Source organism: Gopherus evgoodei, chromosome 2 (assembly GCF_007399415.2).
Source record: "Gopherus evgoodei ecotype Sinaloan lineage chromosome 2, rGopEvg1_v1.p, whole genome shotgun sequence".
Taxonomy (NCBI): Eukaryota; Metazoa; Chordata; order Testudines; family Testudinidae; genus Gopherus; species Gopherus evgoodei.
Genome location: NC_044323.1, coordinates 116,518,572 through 116,538,376, shown reverse-complemented (window position 1 = coordinate 116,538,376; position 19,805 = coordinate 116,518,572). Strand labels below are relative to the sequence as shown.

Here is a 19,805-nt window from a genome sequence, read left to right as displayed (position 1 = left end):
CTTTTACCTGTAAAGGGTTAACAAGCTCAGTGAACCTGGCTGACACCTGACCAAAGGACCAATCGGGAGACAAGATACTTTCAAATCTTGGTGGAGGGAAGTCTTTGTTTTGTGCTTTTTGTCCTGTTCTTTGTTCTCTCTTGGGATTAAGAGAAGCCAGACATGTAACCAGATTTCTCCAATCTTACTGAACAGTCTCTCAGGTTCCAGATAGTAAGTAATAGATATAAATCTAATCCGCTTTCTGTTTGTTTTCCTTATTTGCAAATGTGTATTTTGCTGGAAGGATATTTCACTTCCGTTTCCTGTAACTTATACTTAGGCTGGGTGGGGGAGTCCCTCTGGTCTAGGTGAAGCTGAGACCCTGTAAACATTTTTCCATCTTGATTTTACAGAGATAATTTTTACTTTTTCTTTCTTTAATTAAAAGCTTTTCTTTTAAGAACAGCATTGATTTTTTTATTCCTGTGTAAGTCCCACGGGGACTGGGTCTGAACTCTCCAGGGATTGGTGGGGGGAAAAGGAGAGAAGGGGGAGGGAAAGGTTAATTTCTCTCTGGGTTAAGATCCAAGGAGTTGGGATCAGTGTCTCTCTCTCAGGGAGAATCTGGGAGGAAGAAAGAAGGAGGGGGGAAGGTGAATTTCCTCTCTGTTTTAAGATTCAAGGAGTTTGAATCACAGTGATCTCCCAGTGTAACCCAAGGAGGGGAAAATCTAGGAGGAAGAAAGGAGAGGGGAATGTTTTATTTCCCTTTGTTTTAAGACCCAAACCCCCCAGGGAAGGTTTTGGGGGACACTATATTTTGGGTTGGTGGCAGCGTGATAAGATCTAAGCTAGGAATTAAGCTTAGAAGGGAACAGGCAGGTCCCCACTTTCTGGACGCTAAAGTTCAAAGTGGGAAAGAGACCCTGACAATATGGAATTGACATTTTTGAATACTTTATTAGTTTTATTCCACACACTGAAGGTTAGCATGCACCCAGTGCACTTGAGCTGGAGACTTTCGGTCAGCAGTATCCACTGGAGAGGTGCATGAACACTTACTGTACGCGTGCCTCTAGTTGAAAGAATAAAGGGAAGGGTCACCTCAACAATTCTCCCCATCCAGTTCCCTTGCACTGGAATCTTCGTGATACTAGACTGCAGTAGCAGCAATGTAGTGTGTGACATAGAATGTGGGTACACAACACATCTTGAACCACAAACTACTTTACAGGTAAGTAACCATTTCTTTGAATGTTTGTACATATATTCCACTGTAGATGCCTGCCCCAACCAGTACACCTTTGGTGGTGGAAAATCAGAATCTATTTGAACTGTCTTACCAAAGTTTGCATCAGCTCTAGATGCTTCAGTGATGGCATAATGTTGAGCAATCGTGTACCAAAGACTGAGCTGTTGCTTTACAAAAGTCTTTGACTTGATCATTGCTAAGAAAAGCCACAGAAATAGCTTGAGCCCTAGCAGACTGCCAGTAATCCTTGCTGGTGGTGTCACCTTTGCTAGGTCATAACAAATCCTGATGAAGGCAGTGATCCAGCTGGAAATTCTTTATGGTGTTACTGCCTGGCTTCTCATTCTCACTGCATAAGCTTCAAAGAGTCTTAGTGAGGATCTTTTTCAGTTTTGTCCTGTCTATATAAAAAGAAAATGCACTACAAATATCCAGTGAGTGCATCTATCATCCCTGAAAGCATGTGGTTTTGGAAGAACACTGGTAAATGTATTATCCAGGTTTAGGTGGAATTCAAGACCACTTTTGATAAGAATCTGGGGTGAGGACTTAATGAGACCTTATTCTTGTTAAAAACAAAACAAAAAAACACACAACTGTATATGAGCATGTGACATGAAAGTTTTCCCACAATATCTTTGTGAGATCTTACTAAGTAAGTTTATGTATCATTGTGAGCCATAGATTATACGCAATTCCATGGGGGAGGGTGACTACAGCTCCCACAGGAACTAAGAACAGTAGAGAGTGAGATTAGGCAAATTCATTCACTTCGTAACACCTCCAGAGAAGTACCATCACCTGGACAGGTTCATATGCACTAGCTCAAACTTGATTCTCCAGAGACCAGAGAAGGAAAGGACTCTTGGATAAATAGCTTGAGTTTAAACTGACTCAGGCCTTCTTTCTGATCCAACAAGTGGACAGAAATGTTCTGTCCCAGGAGGAGGGGAAGCAATTCTTGCAGAAGGATTGGAAGGACTGATATTGATCCAAGCCCTTGATGGAGTTGCAGGGGGTGAGGGCACAGGGATGATCACTGGTAAGCTATTTTATCATATGTATAGGCTTGTTGGGGGGGGTTGGGGGGGAGGGGAGGAAGATAAAAGCTTTGCATAGAAACTGTTTATGTGGAATAAATGTGTTTGCTTAGAAAGTGCTGGGTGGTAATTACAGCTGTTCATAGCTTTTGAAGAGAAAACAGAGTGCAGATGCTATCATGTAGTCTGGCTTATGAGGATATTACAGTGTATGCAGAAAACTGAGCAACTGGGAAAAAGCCCTGGTCAAGAGGGAGAATGACATGGGTCTCTATCCAAGAGGTGACAGCTGATTAGCTGGGAGCTTAGAGTGGGTGCCATTGGTGGACCATGGAGAGGAAATACAGGAACACTTGCCCTGAACAGTAACGGGGGAAGTGGGGGGAAGAAGGTGGAGGTCCAGCTATTGAAGCTTGCAGCTCTCCCACTCTCCCTCCCACTGTTATTACAACTGGAAAAGTTATCTTAGGTGATAAGTAGAAGAGAGATCACAAGGCTAATGGCTCAAATGGCGGGCCCATAAATCCTGCGAATACTAAATTGATGTCCCAGGAAAGAAGAGATTCCTGTTAGTGAGTAAATCCTTATGAGGCCTTTTAAAAAATATTCTTACCATGGGATGGGAGAACACTGGACACGCCTGGAGAGGAGGGTGAATGCAAGACATGACTGTCAGGTGAGATTAAAACAAAACAAAAAACCTCTCCAGCCTTATTTTAACATAACTTGGATCTGCACTTTGACTGGAGGCTGAGGGGTGCAAGTGGAACATTTTTTTCCACTTAGCCATTAAAGTGGTTCTACTTTTGACTCTTGCTGCTAGTGAGGACATTTTGGACACTATGTGAACACACACTCTCCAGTGCAGTTAGACACTCATCATCCACATTGAGATGGAGACTGAAGATCAGGGTGTACAATTTAGTCATGATTCAGAGACAGTCCTTGAGCAACAATAAAGTAATTGGAAGTTGTAGTGATAGGGTTAGAAGATCAAAGAATGAATATTGCCGAGCCATCCCAGGGCTATCAATCATTCCAGTCGGTTATATTTCAACTTTCTGATAATGCTAATAATCATAAAGTACTTCTAGATCACAGGGAAACAAGAATACATGTGTTACTGATCCTGGATTCTGGAGCAGAAGTGACATTTTGTTTTCTTGGTTGCAAACAAATTTATGTTGGGGAACCCCTATTTGTTGAATATCTGCACTACTTTGTTTTTCAGGACCATTTAGGATTTTCAACTAAGTACCTGCTGAGGTGATCCACCAACACATTCTGCACATCAAGCAACATGAAGCTCTGATAGTGCTGACGTTCCAAACGCAGAAGTCCCAAAGTTGTGTCCAGAGGTGGTACAAGGGGTTTGATCTTGCTCCTCCTTTTTTGTCAAGGCAACTGTCATCTGTGATCACCTGGACAGTAAGGCCTTTGAGAGATGGAAGAAATACTTTGCAGGCACACAATACAGCTCTCAGCTCCAAGATGTATACAAGAGCTGATCCTTGGCTGGCCTATAGATCCTGAGTTTGTACCTATACAGGTGTGCTCTACAACCCAGCATGGAGGCATGTGAGGGAAATGGAAAGGAAAACAGTACTCCCTTTCACACATTTCTTTGGACCATTCACTACCTTGATGACCAAACTGTAAGCAGCATGTCCAAAGGATGCTTCATTGATACAAATTTCAACCAGCTTTGCATCCATTACAGGTGACATCTGGCATGCTGTCACACAAGTGGAGGATGCCATGTTTCCTAACAATCCCAGCCAAGATCTTACTTTTGTTCCTGGGAAAGCCTGTAGATTGATCCATAGCATTAGGATGGATTGAAACCTTTCCTGAGGGCAAGTAGGCTGTTGCAATCAGAATTATGAATGGCTCCAATGAACTCAATTCTTTGTACAAGGGATTGTACCATTTCTCCTGTTTATTTTAGGCCCAGCTGTGCAAATGGCAACTATTTCTGATAATGCTGTCCATTATTTGTTGGACAGACCAAATGCAAATTAACCAACTGTCCAGACATGGGACTCCTTGAGAATGGAATCATTTGAAGTGAACTGCAAGCACGGTCCTATACTTTGGGGCTGATGAGAGGCTAAATGGAAACACTGTATAGTGCTAATGGTAGTCCCCTAATAGAAACCTTAAATACTTTCTGTGGCTTGGGTTGGTAGCATGTGAAACTAGGCATTCTGCAGACCAAGATCAGCGTACCCGTTATTTGGATCTAGGGACATTTTAGAGGGAAGGGATATCAGTTTTCTGAATTTTAGCTTGTGAGCACTTTATGCCTTACATGAGACTAGACTACTATGCACCACAGGCAGAAGAGTAGAAGGGCCCAATGTTTTGGTCTAATTTTGGTTGCGGTGTTTAGCACCAAGGTGCTGGGTGGCTTGTGATATTCAGGAAGAGGTTAGACTAGATGATCTGGTGGTCCCTTTGGGCCTTAAATTCTATGATTATGATCCTGGATTGTGTTCAATTTTCCTGATTGCAGGGTAGTCCCCAGACCCCATCCCCCCTAGTCCACCTTTTAGGTATGAAAATATATCAGGAGTAGAAACTCCTTCCTATGTGCTGTAAAGCAACCTCCTCTACTGCTCTGAGAGCTAGAATACACTGTACCTTTTAAAACAGTACCACCTCATGAAAATGGTCCCTGAATAAGAAAGGGGAAGGTTGATGAAGTAGGGCAAAGACTGAAATTGAACTGTGTATCCCAGTACCACAGATTGTCTGGAACCATCAATCAGTGGTTATGGAGTTCCAGACACTGAGGTACAACAGGTTTCCCAAAGAAGGGGACAGTCACATTCTGGGGTACAATCCAGACCAGAGCAGGAGTTGCCACCTCTTGGATTTACAAGTGCCTCATAATCCCTTGCTCCTGTGACTCTCCACCTGGGATGGCCACAGCTAGCAACAAGCATGGACTCTTAAGTACTGGGCAGCCCTGGTCCAATGCTTTGGATCCTGAAGCCTGCCTGCAACACCACAGATTTCTCTTGGCTTCCACCACACTTGGTTAACAACTGGTATGGTGACTTCAGGCACTCCTCAGCCCACTTTTCCCACAAAGTGAAAAGTCCAGCCCTGCACTGGAACAATCAGAGGGATATTAAGGTTCACTGCCCTTTTAAAGGAGTCAATATTCAACAGTTTGTTACTTGAATTGAAGCTACTAAACAGTTCAGTTTAAGCGCAGCACTGGACTGGTTTAGATTAAAAAAACAAAACAGAAGGTAGGATTTTAAGTCAATTCAAGTAGAAGGTAACTCAGAAATGGTTACCAGCAAATAAAAGTGAAAACATGTATCTACATCTAAAACTTTATCTAGCAAGTTTCAGTTCAAGACGTTATTTAAGATGGCCTTTTTCATCTCCAGTCTTCCAGCAGGATGGTGAGAGATCCGCTCCTCAATCAGGATCTCTTCCAAAGGCCCAAAGGTGCTGGGGCCTTTATCTTAGGTCAAAGAGATAAAGGGACAGAAAACCTTAAGTTTATAGTTCAGTGAACTTGCAAAGTGGAGTCTCCTGAAGTTAACCCTCAAAGTAAAGTTTATCCAATGAGGAAGGCAACATGGAGTCTGGTGGTGAACAAGGCTCCATGCTCTCTTTCTTCCCACACTTGTGTTTACGCAATTGCAAATTGTTCTGTTTCCTGCCATCTTCTCCCACAGCTATATTGAGGATCCTATTTACTATATGCAATTGAGGTAAACAAAGTCCTTTGTTTAGAACAGATCTGTTCAACAACTTTTGCTAAGGCAGGGCTGTCTGCTTTTGAACATGTGCTACCACCACAGGGGGAGAGAAGGGGGCAGGATTCATAACTGCATATAATTTTTACTACATACAGTTTCTTACAATGTTGACTAGCAAGTTAGTTTTCAAAATAATTCACAAGGCATATTTTGCACAATATTTTGCAATACTGTGTAGGGTGTGGTGCTTTCAAATCACAGACAGAGAGGGAAGATCAAAATGATTAGAGCTCTGCTCTTGATGAAGCAGTCAAATTGGTTGCCTTGATGTTGGAGGAGCCTGATTGGTAAAGTCTGTTGATGCAGAAGCCTATGACTTTCTTAGTAGAAACTTACCCTGCTTTCAAAGAATCAGCTTGCCTAGGCTGGAAGCTAGGCTCTCAATGGTATTGAGGCCTATTCTGCCTTCTTTTGGGGCTGGGGCATATACTCTTAGTAACTTTAATGTCACTCTCAATTCTTTTTATGGCGTGTAAAGCCTCAGTCTTCTTGCTGAAGAGGCAGCAAGTATCAGAGGGCGGGCCCTCAACAGCAGTTAGGGCTTCCCTTAGTATATGTTGTGTGTGGAGACAGAAAGATCTCTGCATGGTGAAAATTGCCATGGATCTGAAGGCTATAGCTGCTGCATTGAGAGCTGACTGCAGTGATGTCCTGGCTATTAGCTGGCCATCATTGACAATAGATGTAAACTATCCTCCATACACTGTTCAGTAAAGCCCAGCAAATAAAGTCATATTTTAATAGAGTTAGTTAGTGATTCTCATTTGAAGGTGAGATGCAGAATAAGTCTCCCTTCCAAAGGAATCAGTCCTGTTTGGTTCCTAGTCTTTTTGTAATTTGTAATGTCCCTGGTTCAACCTCTTGTTTTCTGTTCCCACCACTACAGTACCTGGAGTAGGGTGATGAAAGAAATGGCATCTGGCAGCAACAGTCCACTTTCTTTGAAGTCTGTGCCGGAGAAGCTTGGCATGGTCCAAGCTTCATTGATGGGTAAAGCTACTCACCCAGTCCCAGTTGCGTGTAATATAATCAACAGTCTAAGATTTTCTTGGGCAATTTCTGCAGGAAAAATATTCCTCTTAAGGCTCATGTGGTGCCAGTAGGTGTACCTGGAGCCCTTATATTTGAAGGTTTCAGAGGTCTGATTGGCTTTGCCAATACTAAGGCCACTGTCTGAGTGGCCTGCATAGGAAAGTCTGGTGCTAACATACAGAGTAAGTCTCTGGCTCCCATAAATTGCTGGAGGAGTTGACAGTACCCAGTGGTTTCTGTGCTGGGGTCATTTGTTCCTGAAGTGTAGATAGTACAGTAGGTACCTGCTTCATCAGTACCTATGCCAATGAGCCAATATAGATGGCACTGGCAAGCAATGCTGTCGTACTCTTGAAGTTAGCTTGGTAACAAACAGCTTCTGAGGTACCATTTCAGCTGAGGTACAATGGTGGAGTCCCCAACAGGTGCGTGAGGAATCCTTTCTGGGTCTTGAACTACGCTTGAGCTCTGAAGAGCTGGATGTCTTGGAGCCCTTCATGACTGGCCCAAGGACAAAATATCAGTACCTCTTCTCTCTCTATCAGAGGTTGAGGGATTCAGTGAAGGAGCAGCTAAGTAGAAATAGCTGCTAGAGAACTTCTAGGAGGCAATGTACTTCACTTATCTGTCCAAGAAAGGCTTGGATTGGCAGTCAAGCATAAAGTCCCCTCCATGAGTAACCCTTCAGACAGGAGTCCCTTGATTTTGAAGTCTTCTTACGAAAAAAGATACAAAAACTGAACATTTGTCCACAACATGGTCATCATTAACAGGCAGGACTTCCTTACAAGACAGATCATTCTTAAAGCCCAGGGACTTATGCATGACTATTTGGTAGCAAGTATCACTTCAGGTTAAAAAAAAGTCTAAAAGGAGAACAAAGGAAACACTATGAAAGTCAAGGCTAACTACATACTAACTCACTATTTACACAAGAAAGGCTACTGATATGCTCACCGTCTTGTGCTTTGAGGCATCACTGGAATTTGCAGCCATGTGTTGTGAGAACAAACAGAGAGAGGTGGACAGCTGTCCCAACATGTACTACTGACCAAAAACCTCAACCTTGGGTGCACTGGGTATACATGCACTTACAGTGAAATATATAGACATACAAGCAATTTAAGAAGAACCAGGATACTACACATGGGTCTTTCAGATGTTCTTTAAAAAAAGAAAGAAAAACAAACCACACACCTGCCCCCCCCCCACTCAAACAGCTATTAAACTAGTCACATTTTGTTGCCAACAGATAATACATGATCTGCAGATTAATTAACCACAATTTTAAGAAACTGTCCACTTGCAAATGGATATACCTGCACAGCTGGTGTAAGAGGATATACACATTCAGCTTAATCCCATCATCAAATATAACCACACATTTGTGCAACAATTCAAACGATAGCTTATCAAGCAGCATACAAACTCAAATATGGACAAGGTCTTCAATTGCTAGATCTTTCCTATAATTCTCCTGATTATTTCCATAGTGAAAATTGGTTTTCAAATGCCCCATTTCCTTTTAGGATCTTAGGATCATATGAGACTGAACACTTATAAAAAGTTACCTTGTGTGCCAACAATTTCCATGTGAAGATGTGCAAGTCCACTGGCAGTGGACAAAGCTAGCTTTATCATTCCTTCCACAGTAACTGTATATCTGTTTAGGTAATCAAAGAGTGATCCATGCTCATGATAATCTGACACCAACCAGAGCTGAGTCCATGTACCATTGTCTGCAAAATAAGATATTAGATGTAAATAAAGTTGCCCAGCAAACCAAATTGCTTCTTTTAAATGTACCAACTATAAAGTTTGGAGTTACATTTTGTAACGAGCTCCATGTAATCAGGTCATTATGTTTTCTATTTTTATTCCAACAGTGCCTGAAGGCCTTCTACAAGTGTTAGAGTCCTCTGTACTAGACACTGAACAAACAGCACAGAAGACAGTCCCTAACCCAAACAGTTTATAATCTAAAAGACAAGACAGATATAGGCAAACAAAAAAAAGTACACTACAATTTTTTCCTCATTTTTTTCCCCTTTGTATAACACCTCCTCCCTACCTTGCCAACTTCCCCTGCACCCAACTGCTAGTGAGACTTCAGTCCTTACTCATCCCAGTTGTCCTTCTTCCAGCTGTAAGCAACAGTCAGCCTCATTTTGGGAGACAAATCTCCAAATTATCAAAAACAAGCAAAGACCTGCTTTCTTGGCTGCTTCCTCTGCCTGCAACGAGGGCACACGTGTAACAAGTGGGATTCTCATCTCAGGGGAGGCAGGTGGCTCACATGGCCCAAGTCTGCCATTATATACCGATTAGTCTTCTCCTCCCCCACTCACTCCAGACAGTAACACCAGTGCAAACAACGAGATTCTGGATTCTACTGACCATTCAAGTTGAGATTTCCATAAGAGGAGGAAAAAAACCAGGAAAATAAGACAGCAAAATATGAGTGGAAGGGAGCTGAGGGGAAAAAAACAAAGGCCATTCTTACAATTAACGTTCCACATTCCTGGGACTTCTCTCTCCTATTCTAGAAGGGAGAAGGGTTTAAGAGACAACGAAGGGACAACAAGTATTAGTATCAAAGGATTAAGAAATGGCATTCCCTTTTCTGAGAAGACAGAAGCACATAGAAATTAGAACACAGAACTTGGACTCAAGCAACCTGCTTGCTTTTTTTAAATCACTGCCACTTGCTTGCTGCATGACTGTGGGCTAAACAGTTCTACCAGATGGAGATAATGCACACTCACTTTTCTCAGACCTAGAGATGACCTGCACTAGGTACGTGCAAATTTGCCACAGATTTAGATCAGCGGACACCAAATACCAGGAACCTCAAAGATTAAAAAATAAAAAAAAACCCAAAAAACACAGAAGATACAGTATATGAAGGGAATTCAGAATGTGAAACTCGAATCTTCAGTCTTTCACTGGAATTTTTCCTCTTTTGACCCAGAAAGCAGAAACATGTCAGTTGCAAAACTTTGTTTTTAAACTAGACAAAAGCAATCCTGCCATTGAATAGGCTTCCTTAATGTATTTAAAACAAAAGTAAAAATCCCTCTTTGAATAGTGGGAGTTGTTCAGTCTACTTTATCCTTATTGTAAAACAAACCCTTTTCTCTCCTTTAAAAAACAAACAAAAAAAAAACCTAAAAAACCTCGACCATTCCTCAACATATTCCTGTTAATGGCAACCATACGCCGCACTACCTTTCGAGTATAAATTCTTCATGCTAAGGACTCTGTACATGACATATGTATAATATACCTGACCTTAATTCAAAAAGCATGGTAAGAGGGAAGGAAAGGCAAGGCAAGAAAAGGAAGGTCCTTATTCTTTCAGACATGCTGATGAACAGGACTTTGCAAGGATTCAGTTTCCAAAGAACAAAACTGAAATCTCAAGGAAAGGTACCAAAGTCTACAAGATTCTTAGAATCCTCTGTGGATATTAAGGGAGGCCAGCGGTTTTTGGCTTTCTGTGAGATTTTAAAAGTAGAACATCTTCAAATAGAGAAAAAAGGAGAGCTGCATCTGTGTCAAAACCACCAATTTCTGCTAGTGGAAAACAGTGAAGTCAGATCGTGCTATATTCATGCCAGTACCAATGCCAACAAAGCTCTTGGTCTATGGTACCAGGGACAGCTGAGGTCCAGTCTTAACTGAAAGGTTACACAAATGTTTGGTGGAAAAGATATTAGAAATAATCAGACACCCTGACCCTTCAAAAGATGGCCAGGAAAGCTTCCACCAGTTCTCTAGTCCTTCACTAAAACCAGAAGACAATACTCGTGAGATGTCTATTATCTCCAAACCACAGGAAAAGATTGCTGTAGATAAACTTTTCTGCAATCTTTACACACTGTTTTAAGGAATGCAGAGGTTCATCTGTATTTTCATTAAACAGGTTGGACTTGTTGAAGAGGAGATCCTGAATGGAATTTTGGACCTCTCTCGGGAAGCCCGATGGCTGGAGCCACGAGTTCCTGCACATGATCAGCCCTGTGGCCAAAGATTGGGATGCAGTATTTGCAGCCTGGAGAGTGACATCTTTGCCACCAAAACTTCCCTCAGCCAAAAGAGACTGGAACTTGGTTCAATCGTCCATGGGGAGTTTGGCTTTAAACTCTGCAAGCCTGGATAGGTATAAAAATCACATTTACAGAACAGAGCTTGTTAATTGGCTATATGAAATTGAAGACCTGCTAAGACGACTTTCCTGCCCAAGAGGTCCAATCTCTTTGACCCTTTATCCAATAGAGTGGATTTCTGAAAGTGCTGTTGAGCTCTTTCTGCAGCTGCCTTTAATCAGTGAATTAGGGAGAAAGTCAGAAAATAGAAAAAAGTCAGCACCCTTTGTTGGCACAAAGTAGCATCTTTCAGTCCACTTTGGGATGGGGCGCAAGATGCTGGCGAGTACCAGACCGTTCTTGCCAGTTGTTCTAGTATGGCCTCATTAATTGGAAGGGCCACCTTGGTCAGTCCCCATGTCTAAGGTAGCCAGGAATGTGTATTAGGGATTCTGGATCTCTTCCAACAGGTTCTGCAAGTCATTAGCAACCCTCTGAAGTAGTCCCTAATATTGCCAGTGGTCATTCAGAGGAGAAGGCAGCAGCAGGATGACTGCATTATTCGGAAGTGACAGTACCAGTTGTCTGTCTGTCTGTCTCTCTTCAAACACCAACAAAACTGGCTACTGAGATGGGGAGGAATGGGATGACTCCTGCTATGGTTCTGGGTGCCTGCCATAAGGATTCCAGAAGCCCCAGTACAACCAGAAAGATGAATCCATCAGTCATGGTGGTCCCCATAGCAATAGATAAAAGGAATGCCTTGGGAGTTTATAACCAGGGGTAGAGTGAGGTGGAGGATAAAAATGCCTCTGCAGGTTGCTGCACCATCTCAGAGATACTGTTAGGGCTCTCTCTTCTGATGCAGAAGCTGGCTCCACTGGTAGCAGCGATATGGCCGGTATAGAGATGCTGCTGTTCAATGGATTGGGAGGGGCCTCTCCTGCGACAGACAACAGTTCTTTCTGTGGGGTAAGAATGTTTCATAGGAGGGCCAGGCCCAAAAGAAGTGGAGACAGTGGATATGGGAGGAAAATATCCTCCAGCATTGCATAAATAGTCTCTGTGTGGCCGAGAGCCCGCAGAGTACCCATAGACATGCGGGAAGGGCCTGGTTTTGCACCCCGCAGCTGGCCTGTCTTGGTATTGAGAAGGCAGTACTGATAGTGCATCCAGACTAGTGGTTGTGGACAGGACTAGTGAGTGAGTCTCTCTCTCTCCCCCGCCCCAGTACTGTGGACACCATTGAAACGACAGATCCCTCTTTTGCGCCTTACCCTCCTGTCTGAGGGTCTTCGGTGCCAGTTCTGCAGGAATGGCTCAGGAACGCATTTCTTTGGGCTGTCTGCTGCAGGGATCTGTCTTTATGTCCACGGCAGTACTTCTTACTGTCATGTGGAGCCCTGTGTACCGAGCCCTTGGGCTTTGGTGCTAGCAGCTTGGAGTACTTCAACAGGGCATGTGCTTGGACAGGCACTATTGGTCCAGCTGAGGGTGATATATTGTCGGGGGACGCGTTCTCCCAGGTCTGGATCAGAATGGAGCCTCAGTCTCCTCCATTAGGCACTTCAGACAGAGCTCTCGGGCCTCTCGGATTCTGGGCAGAAAGGATTTGCAAATACTGCACTTTGCAGAGAGATGCCTCTCACCCAAACAATAGAGACATAATTGCTATGGAAAACAAGAGCAGGAGATGCAGTTCTTGAAGTCCGGGACCCTGGGCACAGTCCCAGGGATGACTCCTCTCCCTTGCCCTGAGCCCCTGCCTAGGTGGGGTAGTCTATTCTATCTACAAACTAGAATCCCTAAGAAATATAACTATTTACAATAGTTTTACAATAACTTTTACAGAGTGCACAAAAGTGAATGAGGACCCAATTCCAAATCAGGTGGAACTGGAGAGATGTTGACCTGTACTACCCCTTATGCTCTCAGACGGAAGCACACGGGAAGATAATGCACATGCGTGGGTCGACAGACACTGCTTGGATGAATTTCCAGACTCGGACGCATGGCACATATGCATACCCACATGTTAAATACACATAGGGACCAGCATTCAAAGAGGAACCATTTCTTTTCCAGCATTATCCTTATGGCTGCTCCATTCTAAGTGACTACCAAGCAGTTCCCTTTAAGGAGGTGGCGGCTTGGGAGTGGAGTCCAATATTTAAAAAAAAAAAAATAAAAATAAAAAATAGCCAAGCCAATGTAGTTTTACAAATCATAGTTGAGAGTTATTGCATAGCGCTCAGATATGTACAGAAGACCAAGCTGTGGCTGTACATATTTCAACAGGAACATTTTTCAGAAAGTCTATTGAAGTAGAAATAAACCTCATAAAGCAAGTTCTTCTTTACCACCTTTATGAAGATTAGGATAAAAAGATCAGAAGATGATTGGGCTGGTTAATATGGAACTCTGAACATAATTTTGGTAAAAATTTGTGGTGTGGTCATAACGTGACTATCTTTGAAAAATATTGTGAAAGGGGAGCATGTCAGAAGGACATTTGCCAAACCAACGTGATGGTTATATGAAATGCTGTTTTCATCAATAAACGGAGTGAACAAGCACAATCAGTAATCTTGTAGAGTATTTAAGAACCAGACTGAGGTCCCAAACCAGAGTAGGATGTTTGAATGGGGGAAAGAAATTTCCAAGTCCCCTGAAGAACCTCATTGTCATTGGGTGAGCAAATACAGACTAAAACCTCTACTGGGGAACGGAAAACTGTGATGGCTGACAGGTGGACCCCAATGGAGATCAGTGACAGATCCAAGAATTTCAGTTCTAGGATGTAGTCCAGTATTTGTGACAGCAATGAGATTGTTGGTGGAATGTGTTTGAGGTTACACCAGCAGCCAAATCTTGTCCATTATTGAACATAAGTTTCGTGTGTAGACTGTTTTCTGCTGCATAATAGTACTTTTTACTTTCTTTGAATAGATGAAAAATAATCTAGTGGACCACCAACTAGCCATGCTTTGAGGCAAAAAACTCAAATTGGGGTTAAGGATCCTCCAACCTTCCTGGCAGAGAAGATGAGAGGCAGTTTGGAGAGTGATCAGTAAGGAAGCACCTGTCTGGGCCAGGAGAGAACTATTAAAGGACAAAGCCAGAGTTATTCTATCTTGAGAAGAACTCTGGATATTAGAGAGAAAGCATTAACCCTGATGACCATGGAAGGTGAAAATGCATCCCTCAAGGATTGGTGACCCAGCTAACCTTGAGCAGAACTGAACACATTTCTTGTTTGTGGTAGTGATGAATGCGTCTGAGGGGTGTGTCACTGCCAAAATATGTGGTGAAGCACAATGGAATCCATCTTCCACTTGTGCTCTTGAGAGAAGTGCTTGCTGACTGTATCCACAGTCACATTCTGAGGACAATCTGATTGCATATGTACCAATTCCAAAGCTTGACAGCTTTGGTGCAGAGAGTCCCTCCCTGTCAGCAGATATAGACTATGCACGACATGTCCTTCATGACCTTCAATTTTTACCACTGAACAGGATAAACACAGAGACTGACGTATCTGACTGCCTTGAGTTCTAGGCAGTTGATGTACAGAGTTTTCTCTTGAGGTCCACCTGCCCTGGGCTGCGTGGTTGTCCAAATGTACTCCCCTAACAGGGATACATCCACTGTTACAACATTCTTCAGGGAAGGGTGGGGAAAAAAAAAAAAAAAAAAAAAAAAAAAAAAACACCCTCAAAACATCTGTGCAGGAATTTCCACCAACTGAGAAATTCTTTCACAAATGTGAGTATGGAAAGCAGTGCGTTTAGACTATATGCACAGCAACTAAACGGTCCTGAACCACCTCTGAAGGCAAAATAGTCGCAGTCTTGCGCAGTCTATACTGGAACTACCAGCTGCTATGTCCCAACAGCTGAAGCCAGTCCCTGACCCAAGTTTGAGGGCTGATCTGGATTGTGTTGACCATGTCAGATAGGGTCACAAATCAATGCACTGAGAGAGAGACTCTTGCTGCTATTGAACTGAGCTAGGTTCCTATGAATTCTAACCTTCGTAAAGGGGTCAAGGTGGATATTTCTGAATGGTCAACTGTAGGCCCAGTTTGAGGAAGGTCTATGGCCTTGCAAGTTGCCAGTGAAGTGTTGTACTGGGAACAACTTTTCAGACCCCTGGGGCAGATGAGAAGACAAAAAGAAGCACCCTGTACTGACCAACAATACATCATGACCCTTTTGTGAGATGGATGGATTGTTATATGGAAATATACGTTCTGAAGGTTGAGAGCTGAGAACCAACACCCTTACTCCAGTGATGGAATTATTGCTGCAAGTGTTACCATTTTGATTTTTTGTGCCTCCACGAAGGTCCTAAATAGCCTTAAATCTAGGATGTGCCTCCAACCACCATTTTGGTACCAGGAAGTACCTGGAATAAAACTCCTTCCTTCTATACTGCCTGGGAACTGGTTCTATAGCACCCAAGTGTAGGAGAGTGTCTATTTCTGGTCTTAGAAGGTGCTTGTGAGAGGGGTCCCTGAAGAGGGACAGGGCAAGGTGGTTGGCAGGTGGAAGAGAAGTGAAGTGGATGGAGTACCCCATGGAGAGGATTTCAAAAAAATGCAACTTGCCCATAACGATAAATTCCCAAGCTTGCCACAAGTGTTTTAAAGACAGTTACTGAAGGGAGGAAAAACAGGTGAACCATTGCACTGGTATAAAAAGAGTATGGTAGCACAGGACCGTGATCAGTGTCTCAAAATTGGTGCTTACAGGTGGAAGGTTGTGAGGTCCAAAGTCCGGAAGTGAGTGGTTTTTTCCTTTGAAACCTAGGTCCCTTGCATATGGGTTCATATGATCCCTGGGAGCTTGAAAATAGGGCAGGGCAAGATCTCTGTGCAGTCTCGAACTTAAAAAACTCTTTTGTGGGTAGGTTTATAGATCCCAGGGAATGCAAAGTGGCCCTAGAGTACTTTCACATGTGCAGAGATTAATCCATGCTGTCAGCGAAAAGTTTAGTGACATCAAAAAGCAGGTATTCGACCACAGGGTGGGCCTTTTTTTTTGAAAATTCTGAGAGCTGAAGCCAGGAGGCCCTCTTTAGAGCTATGGCCATAGAAATGGAACAAGCAGCAGTATTGAGAGAACTGCAGAGATTCTGGTGAGCAGCTGGCCTTCTGCAATAATTTGTCTAGAACTGATCTCTGTATTCTGCTGATAAAACACTCAAACAAGTTCAGCCCGGTATAATCTGTGTGGTTGTACTTTGCCATCAATGCCTGGTAGTTGGCAATTCTAAATTGTAAAGCAGATGCCAAATAGGATTTTCTGCTCAACAGGTTGAAGTGCTTATGATTTTTATCACAGGGTGTAGATACAGTATGGTGCTGCATTCCATATTTGTTATCCGTCTTCTATCCTATCTTGTCCCTCTAACTCCTTGACCACCAAGGAGTTAGAGGGACAAGAAAATAAAAATGTTGAGCCCTTAGAGGGGGACATAATATTTTTATCCACTGTCTTGCACACTGGCAAAATTGTGGTCAGGGTATGCCAGAGAACAAGGCCCTCCTGGACTCTACCAAGGTTAACAGGCAGAGGAATGTGAGCAGATGAAGCTGTATAAAGGATGTCAGGAAACTTATGCTGCATTTCATTAATCTCCTCAAGAGATCTGCGACTCTTGCTAAACTCTGGCAGTTCCAGGATATCAGCAGCCACAGATAGTGGAGGTTGCAGAACTGCTTCATCCAGGCAGGAAGAAGAGATGTTGACTGGCAGAGAGACCGCTTCATCAGCCTGAGCTTCTTGTTCCTCAAAAGGTTTCTTCCTGAAGTTCTGGTCTCCTAGATAGGGAGGGTGATGGAGACTGTCTATGTCTGAGATAGGTAGTGCTGGAGGCACTAGTTAATTGCTGATGATAGGTCACCCGAAGGTCCCAGTATGGCCAACTGGGTGGTGCACATGGGAGGGGTGCTGGTACCAGCAAAATTGCGGATATCTCTCACAAGTGATTTCAATTTCCTCAGAGACTTCTGTCTTGGACAGATATTTGAAAGACCAAGTCAAGATCTTCAGAATGAGTTAGAAGAGAAGAATTCTTATGAAGTGGTGGAGCACCAGAAGAAACTTGAGCTAAAACTATCAGTACTGGACAGGTGTCCTGGGATCTGGAGGACACTGGTACCAAAAGAAGACTGAACCTGAGTAGCGGTGATTCGGGCACTTAGGACATAGCTAGGTCTTTGGGAAAAAAATAAAACTCCTGTGGTACTGAAAGTGTGGTTAGTATCATGTTCGTGGCTTGAGCTGAAGTAATGGTAGCTGAGGGAGCTGATGGTACCATGAGTGTCTAATGCTCTGAGTGGAGTCCAGAGGGAGCCCATGCAATCTTCTTCAGTACTGAGTGAGTAGCAGTAGAGCTCTTCGTGATGCCCCATTCCCCTGATGGTACTGGTGGCCTATTGGAGACTGACATTTTGAAGTTGTTAGGCTTAACAGTGCCCTGGGTACCTGAGGAACCATCGGCCTTGTGGGTACCAGGTCAGAGTCTGATGGGTGCTGAAGTGGCTGGAGTTATCAGCAACTGTGACTTCTTTGAGGCAGATTCCTACCTGGAGAACTTGGGGCATGGCCTACACAAATCTTATGAGAGAAAAGTCTTGGGTTTTCCTCTTAGATGTCCTTGAGGAGTGCGGCTCGGAGACAGTAGAAGTAGCAGACTTATTTCAAGATCAGCATACGGGGGGTGCAGCAAGCTCTTCATCATGAGGAACCAAAATTTGATCTCCCTGTTTTTTCTGGCTCTAGATTTTCATGCTAGACCAAAGGCACTTTTTGGAAACATGAAGTTCCCTGAAGCAAAAAAGATGCACCAGGAGTGTTCATCACATACCAGGACTGCCTCCCAATACGATAGGTAGAACTGGGCATGCCTTCCAGTAACAAAGCTCAGAGGAGGGGAGAAACTATCTATGGGGTAACAATCCTTAAAACTATTCTTTTGTTTTCTTTTTTTAAAATTAAATTAGTTTTAAACAACTACAGCTAGTACTACTACTAAAATAAACTACTATAAGAGCTATGGGGGCACAGCTGGAGGTAAACTCAGCATGGACAACTGCTAAGACTCAGTCTCAAGTGGAGGCAATTTAGAAGGAACTGAAGGCAGTTAGCCAGCACAGCACTATACAAAAGTGCAGAGCATGAGTAACACTGCTACATGAAATCTCCCCTCAGAGGTGCAAACTTCTTTTGAAAAAAGAAAGGGTGGTTAATGGCTACATTTATTGACCTTGGACCTATTTTTCACAACACAAAAAATATTTGCAAGATTATATATATTTCATCATCAGAGTAGTACATCACAAGAAGGTAGAATGATAAGGTGGTTAATCTATGTAATTAGTCACCTAGAGGTTCAGACCACCTTGGTCTGAAGCACACTAATATTCTCCCCACACGCCCGCCCCACCGAAGGACTTGCATGTGTTCTCATAGTTAAAACTATTTTAAATTCTCCATTTCTTTTTTTAAATACTTCTGAATGGTTTGTACTCTTATTATGAGAGGTTCCTCACTTGCAATAGTCTCTTCACCTTTCCAAACTTCAAGTGAATGACTCTCAAATACTTTTGACAAACTGAATGCAGCTTCTGAAAAATATATTGATGAACTCTAAGCAAAAACTGTACACTTCATTTTTCCTTAGGGAAACTAATTTGATAGGATATGTTAGGGACATTTCAGTATTTGGTATATTTAGCATTGGGCTTTAACTAGTTCTATTACAACTATGGAAAATGCTATGTTGATATTGTCTATCAACAGGCAAAAAAAACCTATTCCCAAGAAAAAGACAGGAACTGTTTGATTTGGGTGTTTTTGCAAGTCTGAGAAGTTAAAAGTTAAAATCTTCTAGTAATGCTTTAATAAAATCTAAGTCATATCTGGATTAGGTCTACGCACCTTCCCAAAATAGAAGGCTGCCCATCCCTTGAAAGCCAAAACTTCCTTGACAATTTTTAGGGTGCGACTTTTACTTAAGTTACAGGAGCTGACAGTTAAATTTAAGATATGGTCATATGATACTATATAAATGAAAGGGACAGCAGAGCTCATCTGGGAGTAATATACTACTCCAAATGCAACTGTGGTAGTAAAATTGAATTAAAAAAAGGAGTAAATCTTATTCAGGGGAGTAACTGCTTAACTTGTCACAAGATACAGAGAAGTGGAGGCTAAACAGCTTGCTGGGAGTGCAGTAAATTGTTGATGCAATCATGGCTGTTGCACAAATGAATTTTGTATGTAGCAGAAAGAGCACAAAACATGCATATTGACCACATGACCAGCAGATTTACAGAAATGGTTCAGTAACTATATAAAACTGAGTTGTTCAGACAAGACAATTCCATTTAAATATAAGGCTTAGTATGTCTGTGTGTAGGTTATGCATAATGTGCTGCCTAGTTTTGAGATCTGAGTCAATTGTTTGTTTGAGGTAAATTGTATGACCAGTCATTAAAAAGTTAAACAAAAACAAATTTCATAAAACTCACATGTAATCGAGGATTACATTTGCAACAACCTTTCCACAAGCATCAAAGAATATGAAATGTCCAGAAAGTGGCATTTGTATTTTCAATTCC

The 19,805-nt window shown here is 42.6% G+C and overlaps 1 protein-coding gene across 1 annotated transcript in view; it reads right to left on the bottom strand.

Annotated features, from left to right (window-relative positions):
* Positions 1-19,805, bottom strand: part of TGFBR1 (transforming growth factor beta receptor 1) — a 72,817-nt gene that overhangs the window by 22,576 nt on the left and 30,436 nt on the right. Inside the window, exon 5 of the mRNA XM_030551566.1 lies at positions 8,660-8,827. Coding sequence (XP_030407426.1) covers positions 8,660-8,827 — 168 coding nt within the window. The remainder of the gene's footprint in view (positions 1-8,659; positions 8,828-19,805) is intronic.